At 34.1% G+C, this 18344-nt stretch overlaps 2 protein-coding genes and 1 long non-coding RNA gene across 17 annotated transcripts in view; 1 reads left to right on the top strand and 2 right to left on the bottom strand.

Annotated features, from left to right (window-relative positions):
* The window catches only part of LOC105335367 (SH2 domain-containing protein 4A), a 33661-nt gene that overhangs the window by 8137 nt on the left and 7180 nt on the right, over nucleotides 1–18344 (bottom strand). For 4 of the 15 annotated variants that reach the window (XM_066065719.1, XM_066065733.1, XM_066065731.1 and 1 more), the window contains 4 exons: nucleotides 16661–16816; nucleotides 16353–16417; nucleotides 15676–15834; nucleotides 14099–14291 (listed from right to left, as the gene is read on the bottom strand). Coding sequence is in view for 2 of the 15 variants with exons in the window: in XM_066065733.1 (XP_065921805.1) it covers nucleotides 16801–16816 (16 nt within the window). In the remaining 13 variants the exon portion in view is untranslated. The other 11 variants (XM_066065720.1, XM_066065721.1, XM_066065732.1 and 8 more) reach the window with 7 other exon arrangements.
* Nucleotides 3798–6262, top strand: LOC117684595 (E3 ubiquitin-protein ligase TRIM71-like). Its single transcript, XM_034457353.2, has 2 exons — nucleotides 3798–3957; nucleotides 4212–6262. The coding sequence occupies exon 2, from the start codon at nucleotides 4245–4247 to the stop codon at nucleotides 5928–5930; it is 1686 nt and encodes a 561-aa protein (XP_034313244.2). The 5' UTR covers nucleotides 3798–3957; nucleotides 4212–4244; the 3' UTR covers nucleotides 5931–6262.
* On the bottom strand, nucleotides 7874–8608 carry LOC136269992 (uncharacterized). Its single transcript, XR_010707624.1, has 2 exons — nucleotides 8561–8608; nucleotides 7874–8352 (listed from the first exon to the last, which is right to left on the bottom strand). It is a non-coding gene; the product is annotated as an uncharacterized lncRNA (long non-coding RNA).

The following is an 18344-nucleotide window of genomic DNA, read 5'->3' as shown; positions in this document are numbered from 1 at the left end:
CAATATCAAGGATGACTCCAGTCTGTCAGTCCGCTGTCATCCCGTTATCTTACCGCTGCCAAAAACAAGCTGATCACATGACTCACGCCAGTCAATCCCTCCCCCTACCGTTCACACGGCATCCTGGTACCCCAAACATCTCACTCCTACCCCCCTCCAGTAAATAATCAACACCAGATACCTGGGGGCACAGTCAACACACAGTTTTTATCATATCACTACTGAGTTCCCATCACACTGAGAATCTACAAAATGTCTTGTAGAATTCCGCTGAATGGCAGTTTTTAATCTTGAATGCTGAGGATGTTTTGATCTGACTGGTTGATAAGAAATCAAAATACACACATCTATATTTTTCTTTCTTCCAATATAAATAAAAAATCTAGACAGGAGTTTTGATGAAAGAGAGAAGCAATGGTTTAGTAAATCTCTGTATAACAAGGAATACAAAAACACAAACAACTTGTGTATATATCCCTTGTTTTAACAACATTGGGACATAAACTGTTTGCTGAATCACTGCTTCCCAGATGTTCCCTATTCCCTCTCCCTAGACCTAATGTGTGTTATAACGTTTGTGTTGTAAGGTGGAGAATGACATTCAATGAACTGGTATCATTGTCTTGTTTATCAGTAAGTAGAATACTCCTTCCTCTGTATATTGTTACATCACAGTACATCATATCATACAACACTGGTATCAGCGACTAACTACCCACCACAAAATCGTGAAAGTTAACTTAGGAACAAATGCATTATTTGACTACAACAAGTTTTGTAAAGACAGCCCCCCCCCCCTCCCCCGCCAAAAAAAAATCATTGCTCAGTGCAAATGTAAATCAATAACACAAATAATTTTGTACAGTGTAGTTTACTCTTCCATGAAATTCAATACAGTATAGCTGACATAGATATGTCAACAATTGGTAAGTATTATCAACATGACCTCAATTTTAAATTGTTTAATGGGGACAAGAATATTTGTATGTTTGAATAAATTAAAGCAACTCAAACAATGTAAATGATCAGTGAAACTATTTATTATATAGGTTAATCAGTTACAGCCCTTAAGGTCAAATTCAACAAGTTTGTCCATTAGCTTGTAATGACAATCTTCAAGTCATCCCATTCTGACAATGACATCAAAATGAAAGTAATTACACTCTCTGATTTCTCTCTTAATGCAGACAAGTGAAAGGTATAGTTTAAAATGTCCAATATCATTCCATTGCTTACCAAAGCATTCGTTGAGAGAGAGAGAGAGAGAGAGAGAGAGAGAGAGAGAGAGAGAGAGAGAGAGAGAGAGAGAGAGATTGAGATTTTCACAACGAGATAATCGTACTCCAGTCAATTTAATATGCGTGTATTCGCATCACAGACATTAAGTAAATAGCAAAAACAACCAACAACTGAGAATTGCTAACCAACAGGCCGCAACAACCGAATATTTCGTCTCTTCTCTTTTAACAGCTGTGTAACAAGGGGCAACAGATTTAAATGCTCTACTTACGATTCGACCAACGCAATAAATGCCGTAGTGAAATGATATGGCGGAAACTAATGCATCATTCTTCCATAGTTAATGTCTTCTACACTAAATATAAGTTCATAGCATCATGCTGTTTTGTGAAGTACAGCACCTTCGCTTTCTACTTCCACTTTACCAAAACTTCCTGTTGGTGGCGCTGCTAACCCGGAAAAAATATTTCACGATGTTATGGCGGGAAAAATGAATTTTCTCAAGGGAGATAATCATAAGTCATCATAATTCAATTTTAGCAATGGAAGAGAAAAACATTAAATTATCATTTTATTTTCTTATTGATCACCGTAATACCAATATTCAAATTATCCTACCAGAAAGTATAGACCTATTATATTATTTTTTATGAATCTTATTTTAATTTAATTCCTTTGAGCTGCATTAAATATTATATTTTCTTTTTCAAGAACAAACACATTTTTATGTGACTGAAGGAAATTGAACAAAATAATTTTAAAAGTTCAGACTGCAAACTACCGGTATACATATTAACCAAAAAAGACAAAGCATTAAAGTTTCTAATGAATTCTCAAATGTTGTAATTTAAGCATCTTAAAACATAGGAGAGAGTAGACGGAATAAAAAAATGAGAAACAGAGAAAATCCAAGATTCTCGGTAAAACATGATATTAACATCTATCCAGTATTTCCGCCCTTACTTTTTTCTTTATTTATAGAAATTTGAGTTACTACATGTAAAGCCACTGACAAATTAAGCCATATCATCATTAATCTAATTTGTCTGCATATGACTGTACACAATATGTTTAAACCAACAGCCTACAAATGTATCATCAAGCAGTGATTGGCCTATGAAATGACACATTTAATAAAAGTAATGATTACATTGTTAAATTGGGGTTTATTCTATAACTTTGAAGTGAACTATGCTTTGATTAATCTGTGATTGATTTAAACTTCCTCTACAATGCATGGGTGGAGCACGTGGCTCAGTGGTCAGAGGCGTTAGACCAGTAAACAAAAGGTCACTGATTCAAATCCCTCTGTGGTCTCATGATGTTATGTGTTGTGCATATAGTCAAGGAATACTTGCTCTACATTTTCTAAGTCCACCCAGCTGAAATTGAGTACCAGTTTACGCTAGGAGTTTACTTGCAATGGACTGATGACCCATTCAGGGGATCGAGTCAATGACTCACATCTGCTTAGCACCACGCAAGCTGTGGATAAGCACCGGCCTAATGTGCCTTCATGCCATGGAGAATGATTTGACTTAACAACAGCAGCGCACGGACTCAGGTCAGACTTAGGGGAAAGGAGAAACTATATATGGCAAAGTCTCAAGACAGGGACTTTACAAAGAGGTTGGCTATGGCCTGTGACCATCATACTTTGTTCAAAGTCACTGCACATCCTGTACCCCAAAACACTCTGTGGGTGAAGTATAACCCAGATTGGGCCAAAAGAAAAGAAACTATATGCTATGTACTAGTGATATCGGACATCCAGATGGATGGAATGAAGGATAGAAGGAATAATAGACTCATGACTATAAGGCATCTGTATATCGAGGCCCTAATAATGGATAACAGAGAGAGAGAGAGAGAGAGAGAGAGAGAGAGAGAGAGAGAGAACTATATCTAGTAAAGTCCTGTCTTTGGTGGTTGATATGACACCAATTAAGAGACAACCTACCCCCAATTCAGGACAACACCCACTAGTCAAGACGAACTTGACTCCAACATAAAGATCACTTGTCCCCTCTGATATTCTTTTTAATTTTTTATGAATGTACTTTTGGAGAATAGAGCGCAAGGTTGTTTCAGCTTCATGTACACAAGCCCACGCATCATTATTTTTTTATTTTGTCACACTTCACAATAAATAGTGGTGTTGAGCAAACACATCGTTCATGTCCCCAATAAAATATGGGAAAAACCCAATTTTTCATGCCAAAACACCGATTTTGTGGAACTAAATCATTTCATACCTCATCTACGACCTTAATCAGGTATATGGACTTTACTTATGATATAAATGAATTGTATATGGTTTTAATTATCTTTCAGCCTTCTACACATGTGTTAACGTTCTAAATTCAATTTTCACTTGTTGGCAGAACATTCTTTTAATATATCACAAATAATCATGTGGCTGACATCCTCAGAGACTTCTACAATGTTTTAATAAAATTTCCACATGATCCCCAACACAGGACAGACAGAGGGTGATAAAAGAAATAGGTCATCTATTTAGTCTGTCACTGAGACATTTAAAATCGATCACGTGACTATCGGCAGGTAACCAGACCAGGAAGAGTAAATATCTGGAGCCGCCATGATAGAAGTTTAAGGTAAATCAGTTTGTACCTATCGGAATAACAGATATATTCTACTTTGAATGGATAAAAAATAGTGAAAATATCCATACATCTTTTTATTCAATTAGACCAAGTAAGTGTTTTGAAATTTATATTATAACTATGATACCAATTTTAACAATTACACTGTAAAAAACATGCCCGGACAGGAAAAGGTCAAAGTATATATATCTACTAAAGATAAATATGAATGATACACACGGGCAGTTTTCTTTATAACAGAATAGGTATGTAGTCATAATATTAACAAACATTTAATTTCTTATAGGCATTTTAAAAAGCATTGGGAGTTTTAAGAGATAAATAATCATAAATATTTTATTTCAGGATCCATGAGTAAGTTACATCGTGTGCCTGACCATGTACCCTAGGACTTGGGCCCAGGATGTGTTACGGTGTCGTCTCTGTGAGACCCCGGGCCCCCCGATGTACTGTGACATTTGTCACATACATCTGTGTAAAGCCTGTGTGGGGGAACATCTCTCAGATCAATCCACAGAACACAAAGTGCTGCCATTTGAAAAGCGGGGATCTACTCCAAATTACCCTAAGTGTTCTAAACATTCCACAAAACAATGTGAGCTTCACTGTGAACAATGTGACATTCCTATTTGTGCACTCTGTATTTCTGGAGAACATATAGGACATAAACCAGTCGATATTGTTAAACATATTGAAAGCAAAAAAGAACTTTTACAGAGAGAAATGCAAGAATTAGAAAATTCCATTTCTCCTAAATATCAACAGATTGCCTCTAATATCCCAGTTCAGAAAGCTGCTCTAAATAAAAACAGCCAGAAACTGACATCAGCAATAGACAAACATGGAGAAGCCTTGCACAGAGAAATAGACACCAGGATCCACAAACTGAAATCTGATCTGAATGAAATGGACACCAAACACCTGGCCGTCCTCGACAAACAGGAAGATGATATCACACGCACCATTGATGAGATCACACAGACCATTACTGATCTGAAGAAGTTAGTGGACTCCAATGATGTCAGCCGTGTCTCTGCCTACAAATCCAGGATTGCTGAATTCAGAAGATTGCCTCCTAAACTCATAGTGTCCTTACCAAGTTTTACCCCTCAGAAGATCAACAAAGAACAGCTTTATCAACAGTTTGGTTCTCTGTCAGCGTCATCTATTAAAACAGAAAAACAAGTCTACACCATGGATTCCCCCGGTGCTGAGTCCTCTCCCCCGGACAGACCCCTCATTGATGTACCACGGATCATCACACAGATAAACACCGAGTATGGAGTCTTACTCTATAATAGATTATTTGGTGTGTCCTGTCTAAAGGATGAAGAACTATGGACGCATGGTCAGGACAACAAGATGAGACTGTACAACCTAAAGGGAAAACTAGTGAAGTCAGTCCAAACCAAATCAGGGAACGAACCATTCGACATAGCAGTGACAAGGAGTGGGGATCTAGTTTATACTGATGGAGGTGATAGAACTGTGAACATAGTGAAGAATACACAGATACAGACAGTGATCAGATTACGGGGGTGGAGACCTCGCGGTGTCTGTAGTACCTCCTCTGGTGACCTCCTGGTTGTCATGGAGAGTGATGATAAAAAACAAACAAAAGTTGTGTGTTACTCTGGCTCCACAGAGAAACAAAGTATTCAGTACGACGACAAAGGACAACCTCTCTATTCATCTGGTGGATACAACACTAAATACATCAGTGAGAACAGGAACCTAGATATCTGTGTGTCAGACTTTGACGCCCGTGCAGTAGTGGTGGTCAATCAGGCCGGGAAACTCCGGTTTACCTACACTGGTCCTCCCTCTACTACCAAGGAATCATTTAGTCCACGCGGCATCACAACAGACAGCCAGGGTCGGATCCTGACAGCAGACATTGACAACCAGCGTATCCACACCCTGGATCAGGACGGACAGTTCCTCCGCTACATTGACAACTGTCATTTACAGAATCCATGGGGTTTATGTGTGGACACCAGAGACAACCTCTTTGTGGCTGAGTTGATCACAGGTAAAGTGAAGAAAATCCAGTATTACATGTAAACAAACTGTGTGTATTACCAACAAATATGTAAACTGTGGGTATGTTTCATTGATATGAACTATATATAAACACAGTATATGTATTATATACAAACAAACCATGTGTAACTATGTATTATATGTAAACAAAGTGTGTGTATAAATAACAGAAAATGTACATGTAAACAACATGGCTGTGTAAATTACAGGTGAACAATCTGTATAATCATGATAATTTATACTTCATTGTATACTGATGCATGTAGGCAAATGAATATACTACAGTATATAGTAAACAGACTGATAAAGATATTACATACAAATTAATTTTGATTATGAATTATGCTGATTTTTTAATTTTTAAAATAATAACTCAATGCATATTTATAATTCTTACTATGCAAATTTGTTTTAATAAATTATCTAAGAACCTGTTACTGCAGTTTCTTTGATTAAATATTGATGAATTTAATTACCTGATTACTTACTTGTATTTCATATGCAAACAGTCCTTCCAATTACATCCATAATGTTGTAGACACTTACACCGTCACAGCAATACCTGCATATGAAATATGTTAATTAAAAGGTATATACTGCCTCTATGGCACTTCAGAAGTAAGAATTAGGAAGACAATAGATATATCTCACCACAAACAAGAGGCCCAAGGGCCCTAAAGTTCACCTGAGTATGAGATAAAATCTGGTAAAGGATGCACCGAATGGCAGCTTAGTTTTAGTGATTAAGAAGATAATAGATTTGATATTATAAATTTTTAAAATATTTGATTTTATTCAATGGCTGGAGAAGGGAGAATTATGACCAACATGAGTAGGTTGACTTATTTTGTCATGAGGCAGGTTAATGTTCTTTTATTTCCAGCAAGTAAATCATAAATTATTTAAATATATATATGTATATATATGTATTTAAAAAAGAAAGATACAGAACCACTCAACCAAAGGTTATAAATTTTACTATTAAGGTCAAATATCTTTATCTCATCTAAACCACCTATTCAGTTTTTTTTTGTCCTCCCACCTGTACACACTAAAACCTTTGATCAAAGGGTCATTCATTTCTGCATTTTGCACTTCTGGTTGATCCTCATACTGCACTTAGATGACCAGTCAACCCCCAACCCCCCTCCCCCCAAAAAACATTCTCATCCCACACCACACCAGCGACATGGACTCAGTAAAGTCATCATCAATAGCAAGTACTTAGTTTTTCTGCAAGGCGCCCGGTAGTATATATGATATATAATTTCAATGAATTGCTCTATGATTTACATATTACAAATTTTGGTACAGACTTTCCTCTCCATCTTTATCATCTACATAGTTTGACTGCTAACACTTCAGTAGTAGAGAGGGAATTCCTCAAAGAATCCATATTTAGTATATGAACATTAAAGTCCCATCCTAACACAAAAACCCTGACCCAGGGGCCAAAAATTTTACAATTTTCTTGACGGTATAGTGAATTTTTAAAAATTGAATATATTTTTACAGTTTTTACCCAAAATATACGACACATTAACACAATAAATAAAATCATGATAATCCTAGCTAGCAGGCTAAAAAAATCCTGAAAATGTTTAAAATTAATGAGTACTAATGCACGAAGGACGACTGCATGACAATGAACGAAAACGCATCGCAATACATGTAGGTCACCCAAGTCACTCAGGTGACCTAATAAGGAAGGTTACTTATAATGCTTTTTATAATGATAATTATTCTGATTTTGTAGAAATACAAACCTCCACATGGTCACGTTGGTTAGAATTATAACATCTCTCTACCCCTCACAGGAAACCGTCGAAATGCAGCATATCCAAAGTTCTCACCCGGGCCTACAATATTCACTCTTGTTTTAATACATTGTTAGGGTTTAATACATTTTTGTACATGTATGATAACTAGCCTGTTTGTGTTGTATTTGTATATAGTTTATCTCCTTATTATACTGTAAAATTCATTTATTTTACAATTTATACAGATTAAAATTAAGTAAACTATTAATAACAATTGAAGCATTTCCATTGCATTGATGGATGCTCAAAAGGTGAGGTACATTCTTGAGAATATTATTGATCAAACTTGTTTAAACAGTTATAAATCTATATAAATTAATATACACAGTTGTCCATGTTCCTGATACCTACACAAAGGTTTAAATAAATTAAGTAAACTATTAATAACAATTGAAGCATTTCCATTGCATTGATGGATGCTCAAAAGGTGAGGTACATTCTTGAGAATATTATTGATCAAACTTGTTTAAACAGTTATAAATCTATATAAATTAATACACACAGTTGTCCATGTTCCTGATACCTACACAAAGGTTTACCTGATCTGGTTTGTTTGAAACTTGGTAGGTTGGCACTTGTCCCTGTACTTGATGTATCTGTAGATTTCTTGTAGAAATGATAACCTTTAGAATAAAGAGTTTCAGACTTACAAAATTTATTCAGTCATGTTAAAATGTTATATTTGTTATTGAATTTTTTTTATCTATAATAAACATGGTGATTAGTTTCCACATCCCTGCCTCACATTATAAACAAATAGCCCATTGAAATATTCGGAGCATATAAATATTTTTTAAACTTTTTGCATTATTTAATTGTTTTGACTCTTACCACTATTATCAGTTTTTCATTCCACTCCTTCATGTTTTCTGAAAAATGTGATATATTAACGTGTTATACTTTAAAGAATTTTTTTTACCAATTCTTTGAGGAAAAATGGGAAAATGTTACAAAACTTAGAACATCAATACTCTATAGTAAAGCTGCATTTAGTTTGTTTACTGTATTCAGTAAGAATATATTTGGCATTGATAGCCTATTTACCACAGAAATAGGTTTCAAAACAATACATCTTCGCATCCATAATATCGTCTGTTTTACTTTTACAAAAGTTGTATCTCGATTCCGATCGTTTTTCTGTGACGCTAAACTGCTACGAGAGACACAGAATATTAATGACATTCATGCGCGGATCTAGAGGGGGGGGGTCGGGGGGGGGGGGTCGGACCCCCCCCCCCCCCTGGAAAATGAAAATTTATTAAATTTACATAGTAAATATGCCTCGGACCCCCCCCCCCCCCTGGCAAACACAATTATCCTTCGGACCCCCCCTGGAAAAATTTTCTGGATCCGCGCATGACATTCATTAAAAGGTTTCAATGATAAAGATTAAAATGCTTGTAATAGATAACACATCTCAGTATTTTAATACACATAAGTTCTTGCAAGATGTGATGGCACTTGGTCAAGGTCTTCCCCACAGTTGTTTATTTTATTAAAGTTTATTTTATAAATGTTTTTTTCTGATTCCTGGTGGTTATTTAAAACGAACATTATAAAAATATATTGGTGATTTATTTTTATGAAGAACTGAAACCTATCGATTTATCAAATAAACCTTTATCATGTAACATAAATAAAAATGAAACATCTCAAAAAATCAACGTAATTAAGCAGGCCGACTTGGATTTTTTTTTTGCGTAAAAACTACAACACCAAAACTTCAAAATTTAACATTGTGTAATATACACCAACCCTAGTGTACCCAGGAAAGTCTACCATCTGTTTTTATTTAGGGCCCTCTTCAAATATGGGTACATATACGATAGGAATACACATGTATAGGAAGTTGCAATTTTCTGCACTTCAAATAAAAAAAATGCTACAATACATAGACGTCGAAAGCAAATTGAAAGTGGGGGGGGGGGGCGGTTAGAGATCCAAAATCTTGACAAGACAAACCCCCCCCCCCCAAAAAAAAAAACCCCCACAGTTTCCACCTATCCTCACGATCGTAATCCGGAGGTGGGGTTTAAATGATCGATTTATTCATTCTTTTTTATTATGTCTATTTTTTGCACATAGAAAAAAATCACAAAGTATTTTGATTGAGTCATCTAAAGATATCATTGAGTATTGCAAACGTAGATTGGTACAATGAATTCATTCATTAAAAAAATAGGAAAATTAACCAAAAGGAGAGAATATTTTTGTTTTCAAAATTTCCAGAGCTTACATTTTCTACTTTTTATTTTATGTCAATTCTTCTAAAAAGCTTCATTTTATCTTTCCACCATTAAAACACAACGACAACCCCCTCCCCCTCAATTTACGCCACGGAAAAATTGAAAAATTCAGAACAAAATTTTTTATGTATGTGTATTTTGTTTATTTAGTTCAATTTTCAAAAATCAAAATATATAAATAAAATATCAAAATAATTTCTGAAAAGGTGCAAATACGTCGACTTTTACAGGAATCCGCAAAAACAACTATGTCACATAAAAGCCACACATTGCTTGTTTTGATTTTATGACAATTGTAATTATCCAGTGGTGAGCCCCCTCTTTCGGAATGTTACCTGTACAATTTACCTGTAACGAGCCTCAACTCACTGGACCTTTAAAATTAAAATCAGTCCGTGCACAGTTTGGACACGGCAGTCCGAGGGGAAGGACGCAACAAAGACTTCTCCTGTTTTTCTTGTACTAGTCCTGGCACATTTTTACTTTCCTTTGAGCACTCTTTATTTAAAATGCCTATGGTCCAGCTTTTCTGAGGTAAGCCTTTTTTGTACTGTGCTTTAAATGTTATTGTTTCATAAATGCAGAAAAACTCTTAAAACATCCAGTTACGAAGTTTCTCGGTAATTTCAACTTAAAGCTATTCACGTTTATCATTAAATGTCTTTACCATCTGTTTACCTATATTTAGCTTTCTTATTATGGTGGTCCGTTTATGTCTGTACTCATATATATTTACATTTTCCAGTGTCTTTGCCTGTGATAACACTACGTATTGATTTTGTACTATATAACTCATAACTCATTGCTTATAAATATTTAAATATTTAATCGTACGATGGTTTAAAATTTAATAAATATAAGTAATAAGGAATCATTCTTTGCATATTATGAAGTGATAATTTCGGTCGGGGCGTGATCAAATCTATCATAAAGCCCTTCGGGCTTTATTGGATTTGATCACACCCCGTCCAAAATTATCACTTCATAATATGCAAAGAATGATTCCTTATTGCTTATGAATGACATGTGTTCCGTTGTCTTGATCTCATTTTAGTGAGTGTAAAGTGTGAGTAAGTGTGAGTGTATCCATGTGTTAAGTAATGCATGTATTTCATGTATGTAGTGCGTAACAGAAGTTACGAGTAAGTAAAATGTCTAGCATTGAGACATGAAGTACTTGTGTATATATGCCACGTGTTGGTATGGTGTGCACCTTGTGACATAAGTATGTATTTGTATTTGAACAATTAACAGGTTTAAGTCTTCCTGGTAGATGCCTTGTGTTTTTCCACGTATCTACATCGTAGACATCTTCGTCATTGAATGGAACATCAGCCTCCTACAAGATCAGCAACAGCAGAACCATATTTGAAGGACAGTCTCGCCACAACCGCCATACACGGATCATCAACCTGATAAGCAGCATTCTCCTCCAATACCGGATTCATGGACAAATCATTGTTTCAATCATGTATTTTATAACTCAATGTAGAAAGAAAATATAAATCATTTATGTAAAATCAGTTTTTCTTAACATTTGAGGGTCAGGATCTTCTATTCTCACTAGGTCATTTGGTCATTTTATGACAAACTACATGTATAAAGTTGGCCATCTTAAACCTTTTTCATTGCTGGATCCTCTGAATATTTCCTCCTCTATATCTTAAATAAATCTATTTTTAATCCTAAAAACACTTTCTTGTCGATCTGGTTTTTTGAAAACAAATTTCCTGTGTATTATAAATGAAATAAAAAAAGTTTTGTTGTTCGTTGTTTAAAGGTCCATTCAAATGCATTTGTTTGTTTGTTTGTCATGGAATAAACTAACGTATTGAGCTTGATGAACACAATTTTCTCGCTTCTTTTAGAACACAAAGTTAAAAACAAGATATATTTAAGACAGCCAGGAACACATCATATTTAATTCTAATAAAACAATAGCTGTCTTAAGATAATAATTAGAGTCTGTTATACATTGTAACATTTTAAATTTTTTAAATAAACAATAACCCTCTTATCATTAATGATTTGAAAAAAATCGTCCCAAGTTATTCAAAATGATATATTCGAACAACATTTTACGGATATTCTTACCATAACCTTGACCTGTGTCCTGGATAAATCATACTGTTCGTGCCATATGAAAAATATGATGGCATATTTCTGACCCCTAAATACAAGACAAATTATGTCAACATAATCATCTTGCATGATGACATAATTAATATTGCATGTAGGGGCAGAACTATGCCACCAAAGAAAAGGGATCGACAACAATCTAGGCTCGAAGAAAAGTCATTTTACTGTTTACTTTTACAGACGGTTAAATTATACAGAGTTTTTTCATGTTTAAACCGTTAAAGACGTCATGTCACTAAAGATATCAATGTCCGATGAGTATTGTTTACAAGATCTTCATCCACATGTCAATGAATTTAGATACAACGGGGACAATAGTAGGGGAGTGAGGACATTGAACGTGACAGGTACATAAAGCAATCCTTCTCAAAACACGTGCATTTTTCTGTAGTTTGTTTGACAAAGATAGTACTAAAAATCAAGGATACGCGATTATTTAATTGACTTTCACCACTTATGTAATTTAATGCACTTCCATTACACATCCTATGCCTAGATAAATCAATCAGTCTACCAAAATTGCTCAACACGATAATTTAGGATTAACGGGCAAATTTCATCTCATATCTTGTTGTAAAATGTGAAAAATATTAGGGTAAAATAACTGCCTACTGTTCTAGAGACCTTGGCCAAAGCTGTCAATGGATACCCCTGGGTGTACCCTTCCTGTACTCAGCGTTCGGTAGCTCTCCTGGCCAAAATTTGTCAAGGTATAAATACAGTCTGGAAATGTAGCATCATCCCTGGTTACCCCTACAACCATAATCTGAGGACGGAAAACGATAGTTTTACGAGTCCCAGGAAATGTGTCTGAAGCTTACCTCAAAGATGACTTAGATAAGGAGAAACAGTTAACATTGTTAAATGTGGTCTTATTTCATACTTGTAATGGTTACTTTATGTATATCTAAGGAACAGAAATCATTCTTTGAGTATTATGAGGTTATCATTTTGGTCGTAATGCCTCTCGATATTAGTACTCAGAAATGATTCCTTTTTACTTCAAGCAATTGTACGATTAAATATTTTATCAAATGTTTTTTCTCAATATACGGTGGATATCACTCATGAGATTAATTTTTGATATTACACTGCGTGTTCTTACGCGACGTGACGTCATAATTCAACATTGCGTAGGTTTAGACGGTTGATTGGGTTGATTGACGTATAATAAAAAACTAAATAATAATATTCAGTTGAAAAGTGTTGAGTTATAAATGTGAAGCATTTAATGTCGTTTCAATTATTTTTCATGAATTGATAAAAAATGTTCGAAAATGAAATGTTTGTTTGTTAAACTTTTTTCCATGCGTAAAGTTGTTACGTCTTGTAGATAATGTGTTGTGCGGCTCACAATTAGACTTTTTACCGAAAAAATTGGGATTAATAAATTACTTAGTAAAACATGTGATCTCTCATGCTTGGCTCGGGGATACAAAACACACAACTCGTTGGATAAAAATCATATACAATCGCAAATCATGAGATATCCTATATATACATGTATCAGTGACATGTTTACGTTATTTTTATCTCATATACCAGCATGTAAACCCCAGCTTGCGCCCCAACAGTACGTCATTTGCGTCATTGATGAAATTATTGACCTATACATTACAAATTTAATTTTTATTGCTATTACAGACAAGACACTGGGGAATGTAAATATAACATTTAAATGTTTCTTTGGTCAGATTATTTAAGTGGGCGTTCCTAATATTTTATTAGCAATACAAAGATGCCTTTAATGCAACATTACACACGTAATACAATTGTGAATTCAGCCAAATCTTTTAAAAAGAAAACACTAAAACATACTATATCAATATCATTAAAAATTTCCATAACTTTACATAAAGTTATATAATATGTATTGGACCCACGGAGTTATCCTCACGAAAAATTTCTTTGGAACAAACAAAATTGGAACTGTGATCTTTTTAACATTGCAAAATTGAAAAAAATAACAACCAAAAGAAAAGAATAAACTTTTTTCCAAAATTACTTTTATTTATCCAACATCCTAGTTTTCATTGTAAAATTCCATAATTGCAAGGAATAATTATAAAATGATCACGTTGCTACGAGGCTGTTGTAGACGTTGCTATGACACCAATCAGCACCGTAACCAAGGGAAACATTTCTGTCATAGTGTTGTACTACATCCATCTTTCCATCTGTAGAAAAAAAGAGGTTAAAGTTGATGAAAAAATAAACAAGATATGTTTGTAAATCTTAAATAAGTTCCCTTTCTACAACCAATTGACAAGGCTTTATTAGCAACCCTGGAGACATTTGCCCTAAGTGATATTAAACCATGACCTTTATGACTGTCAAAAACGTGTATCTAGAGATATTGGTGAGATATGGGTCAAGCAATGTAAATAAAAAAATTCTCGATATATGTGTGACCAAATGAATATTCTGAATATATACTGACAAACAGTAGATAATCAGTCTGCCCTTTGATTCAATGTAAACATCAAAATTGTTTTGAATTTCCTCCAAAAAAAAAACAACTAATGGTAAAAATGTGGAAATTTTCAGTTTTTATATCTTTTGATTTTCTTTATTGTATATTCACTTTCTCAGAAAAGTACCTTCAATTACTACTAATAACAGGTGTGTTATTACCTGTGATATGTTTATTGACCACCACATGGTAACCTACGTACAAGGTGACAGTTTGGATATAAACTACAGGCATGTTATGAACCAGAATCATCCACCACATGGTAACCATTGTACATTGTGGCTATGAGATCACTTATTCCAGGTGTGTTATTACCTGAGATATGTTCAGTGTCCGCCACATGGTAAACATTGTACATTGTTCTCATCATAACACTAATTACAGGTGTGTTATTACCTGAGGTGTGTTTAGTGTCCACCACTTTATTTTGTGTTTCACCGTGTTGAAAAACGAACGAAAAAATATATATATCAAAATGTTTATCTTTATAGACCAAATATTGTCAATTAAACAAACTTTTTTTCTCAAACAATGTTAGCTTATCAGTATTGTTAACATGAAGGATATTAATTCCTATATATTTATCTCCATAAAAAATGTACATTTATACTTCATATATATTTTGTACAGAATAATTTCTCCTCTTCTCACTCATAAAGTGTTTACAAATTGTGTATATGTTTGTAATATTTTCTATGTTGTAAACTACAACCAATGAGAAAAAATAAATTGTTCAACCATATGGTAACTATTGTACACTGTGGCCAGCAGAACACTAGTTACAGGTTCATTATGACCTAAAATATGTATACTTTCCCCACCATCATAGCTATTGTACATAGTGGCCACATTATGTATAGTGTACACCACATCATAGCTCTTGTACATAGTGGCCACCATGACACTCATTACAAAAGTATTATTTTCTGAAATATGTTCAGTGTCCACCACATGGTAACCATTGTACATTGTGGCCGTCATATCACTAATTACAGGTGTGTTATTACCTGAGATATGTTCAGTGTCCACCACATGGTAACCATTGTACATTGTGGCCCTCATGACACTAATTACAGGTGTATTATTACCTGAGATATATTTTGTGTCCACCACATGGTAACCATTGTACATCGTGGCTGTGTGTGACCAGGGTGCCAATTGACCCTACAGATGTCCCGCCTAAATGTGTGTCTGCCAGTGGATGCTTCATCTGTCTGCAGTTCCACGCAAGGAGGTGCTCATCATAGCTACAACACAAACAAACCTCTATATATTAACATGTCTCATCAACAATGCATGCAGTCTTATGTTTGAATTGTTGCTAAAAAGGAGAGAGAAAACTATTTGTAGACATTTAAATGATAATTTGTGATACACATATTTAGGACTTAAAAAACATTTTATTTATGTATATATTTATAATGTATAAAGGATAATTCTTTCCTTCCTGTATAAAGTGGATGGTCTCTGACTGGACAATACTAAATACTGCACATGCCCATCTCATGTCTTCATATTAGCAAAATATTGACATTAAAATCAGTAACATTATAATAGACATAATTTTTCTGTTTGTTTCAAAATTAAATACAAATTTTCCTTATATGGATTTTTATTTTTACCAAATCTTGCAAAATTACAAAACTTACTGTGTCATACATGTATTTATTAAAACTAGTATATGTAAATCATTAAATTATTTTGCTGATATCTGCATGTAGTGTAGTATGTTCCTTCATAGCTAGAACGTTATAAATAGACCTACCTTTTACTGAAGAGTATTGGTGAAGAAGACTTTTTCATATTCTAGCCCATTAGTTAACATCAAACCTACAAATTTATATATTAAGGTTTCTTATGTAATGGTGTTGAACAAAACATACACAGCAGAATAATCGGTTAATGTACAATATCTTAGATTCAAAACAGTAAATATGCAACTCCATGCTAATCAAGAAGGTTGATATCTTGACAAGAACAATTTAAGACAGATATAAACCTCCTTTAAAATTATTGAAGTTCGGATGATTTTGGACTGTTAAAATTTCTAGATATTTGTGTAAATATGCCAACCTGTGCAGACAACATTGGTGTCTCAGTAACTGAAACTGTGATCCAGGCCTCATTATTATGAACTTTCAAGGATGAAACAGGAATGGGCTCCCCTGAGCTCAGCTGGTGAACTTGTACACAACCATCAGATGAGGAGGTGGTCAACATTTGGTGGTGCTACAGAGGAAGCAAAGCGGTCAAGTTAACAAAGGTATAGTCCACTCTGAACAAGCGTTCTGAATTTGCTTCATGATATGACGTTTGTTTTAGAATTCTACAAGAATTAATTTCTTTTTTACAGGAGATTTTCAGGATAGAAATAAACTTACCCATTGAAATATGCAGCTATATGATATTTTGATAAAAGTGAGTCATTTTTCTCTCGTACTATTTTTATATTATTTTCATCATTTTGTGCCCCAACAGTGTATGTAATTTGATACGTATCAATTTTTCAAGTAACGCAGATTTTGTGTTTCCATGCTGAGAAAAAAACCTATGTGACTTCGTTGAAGAAGCAATGTGCCGATAATGAATTTATTAAAAAATAAAAACAAAGTCTAAGTTGTTGTTTTATCACAAAAAAGACATTTCAAATGTAAATATTTACATTCTACTGTGTTTTTCCATTAAATTGTGTGATCTTCAAATGCCTCTAAATGCAACAAGTAGTCAAAGGTCAAATTGATGAGTTTTATTATGACGTCACAAACGTTGAACGCTGTAACCTGCAACGACACAAGCGAAAATCAAAGTTCACGCTTTTGGCTGTTATACTGTGGCTCTTCCATTAATATTAACTTACCCTTAGGATAAGATAGGAATTTTAAGGTATGAATCACATTTGCAGACAAGTCAAGAAGTTAAAAAACATGTAAATATAAGCATTAAATCATGATTTTTTGAAGTTTACACTCTCATAACTGCAGCGGTGTGTGCATACAAATTTTCATAACGCGCTAACGCGCGTTACTCAATTTGTATGCACACACCGCTGCAGTTATGAGAGTGTATACTTCAAAAAATCATGATTCAATGCTATACCATTGTTAAAACGTCTTATTTTTATTTTCAAGTTTAATGTATGCATAAATTGTGACCAATCACATCTTTTCTGTACGTTGAAAATACAAAATATATCAACAAAGGTAAGATTTCTACAAGTAAAACTTATCACTTTCTTCTACGTTGCAAACAGATCAACAATAGGAACATTTTACAATTGCTAGACCATGGTGTACATTTGAATTATTTCCATGGCATTGATGTATTCTTAAAAGGTGTAATACATTCTCAAAAAGAATATATTAACCAAATAAATCATGTTTTTTTTATGAGTAATACACGCTGTTTATTGATTCCTGACATGTACACACAGATATACCTGATCTGATTCAGATGAAACTTGGTAGGTTGGCTTCTGGCACTGCATTTACAAATGTACTTGGAGTGTACATGTACTTGAAATGGGCATTTCAAATTTGAATCATCAGACAAATAGACATTTATGGTTGCAAAAGAAAGTCAAAACTCAATGTTAAATATTCACATTAAGTGTATTTTTTTCGTTAAAATAAAATATAAAAAATGAAATATTAAGTTTGATTCAATGCAAAAAATTGAAACACACCGAATATAATACATGTTCATGTAGTGTAGACTTATTAATTTGGATGAGGATTATGACCTTACTTTCAATCTTATT

This window comes from Magallana gigas, chromosome 7, assembly GCF_963853765.1.
Source record: "Magallana gigas chromosome 7, xbMagGiga1.1, whole genome shotgun sequence".
NCBI classification, from domain to species: Eukaryota; Metazoa; Mollusca; class Bivalvia; order Ostreida; family Ostreidae; genus Magallana; species Magallana gigas.
The sequence above is the reverse complement of the archived record's forward strand: the minus strand, read 5'-3'. Positions and strand labels throughout refer to the sequence as shown.

Bases quoted from the DNA above. Each gene is read 5' to 3' on its own strand.
- LOC117684595 (XM_034457353.2), top strand. From the start codon at position 4,245: ATGTACCCTAGGACTTGGGCCCAGGATGTGTTACGGTGTCGTCTCTGT.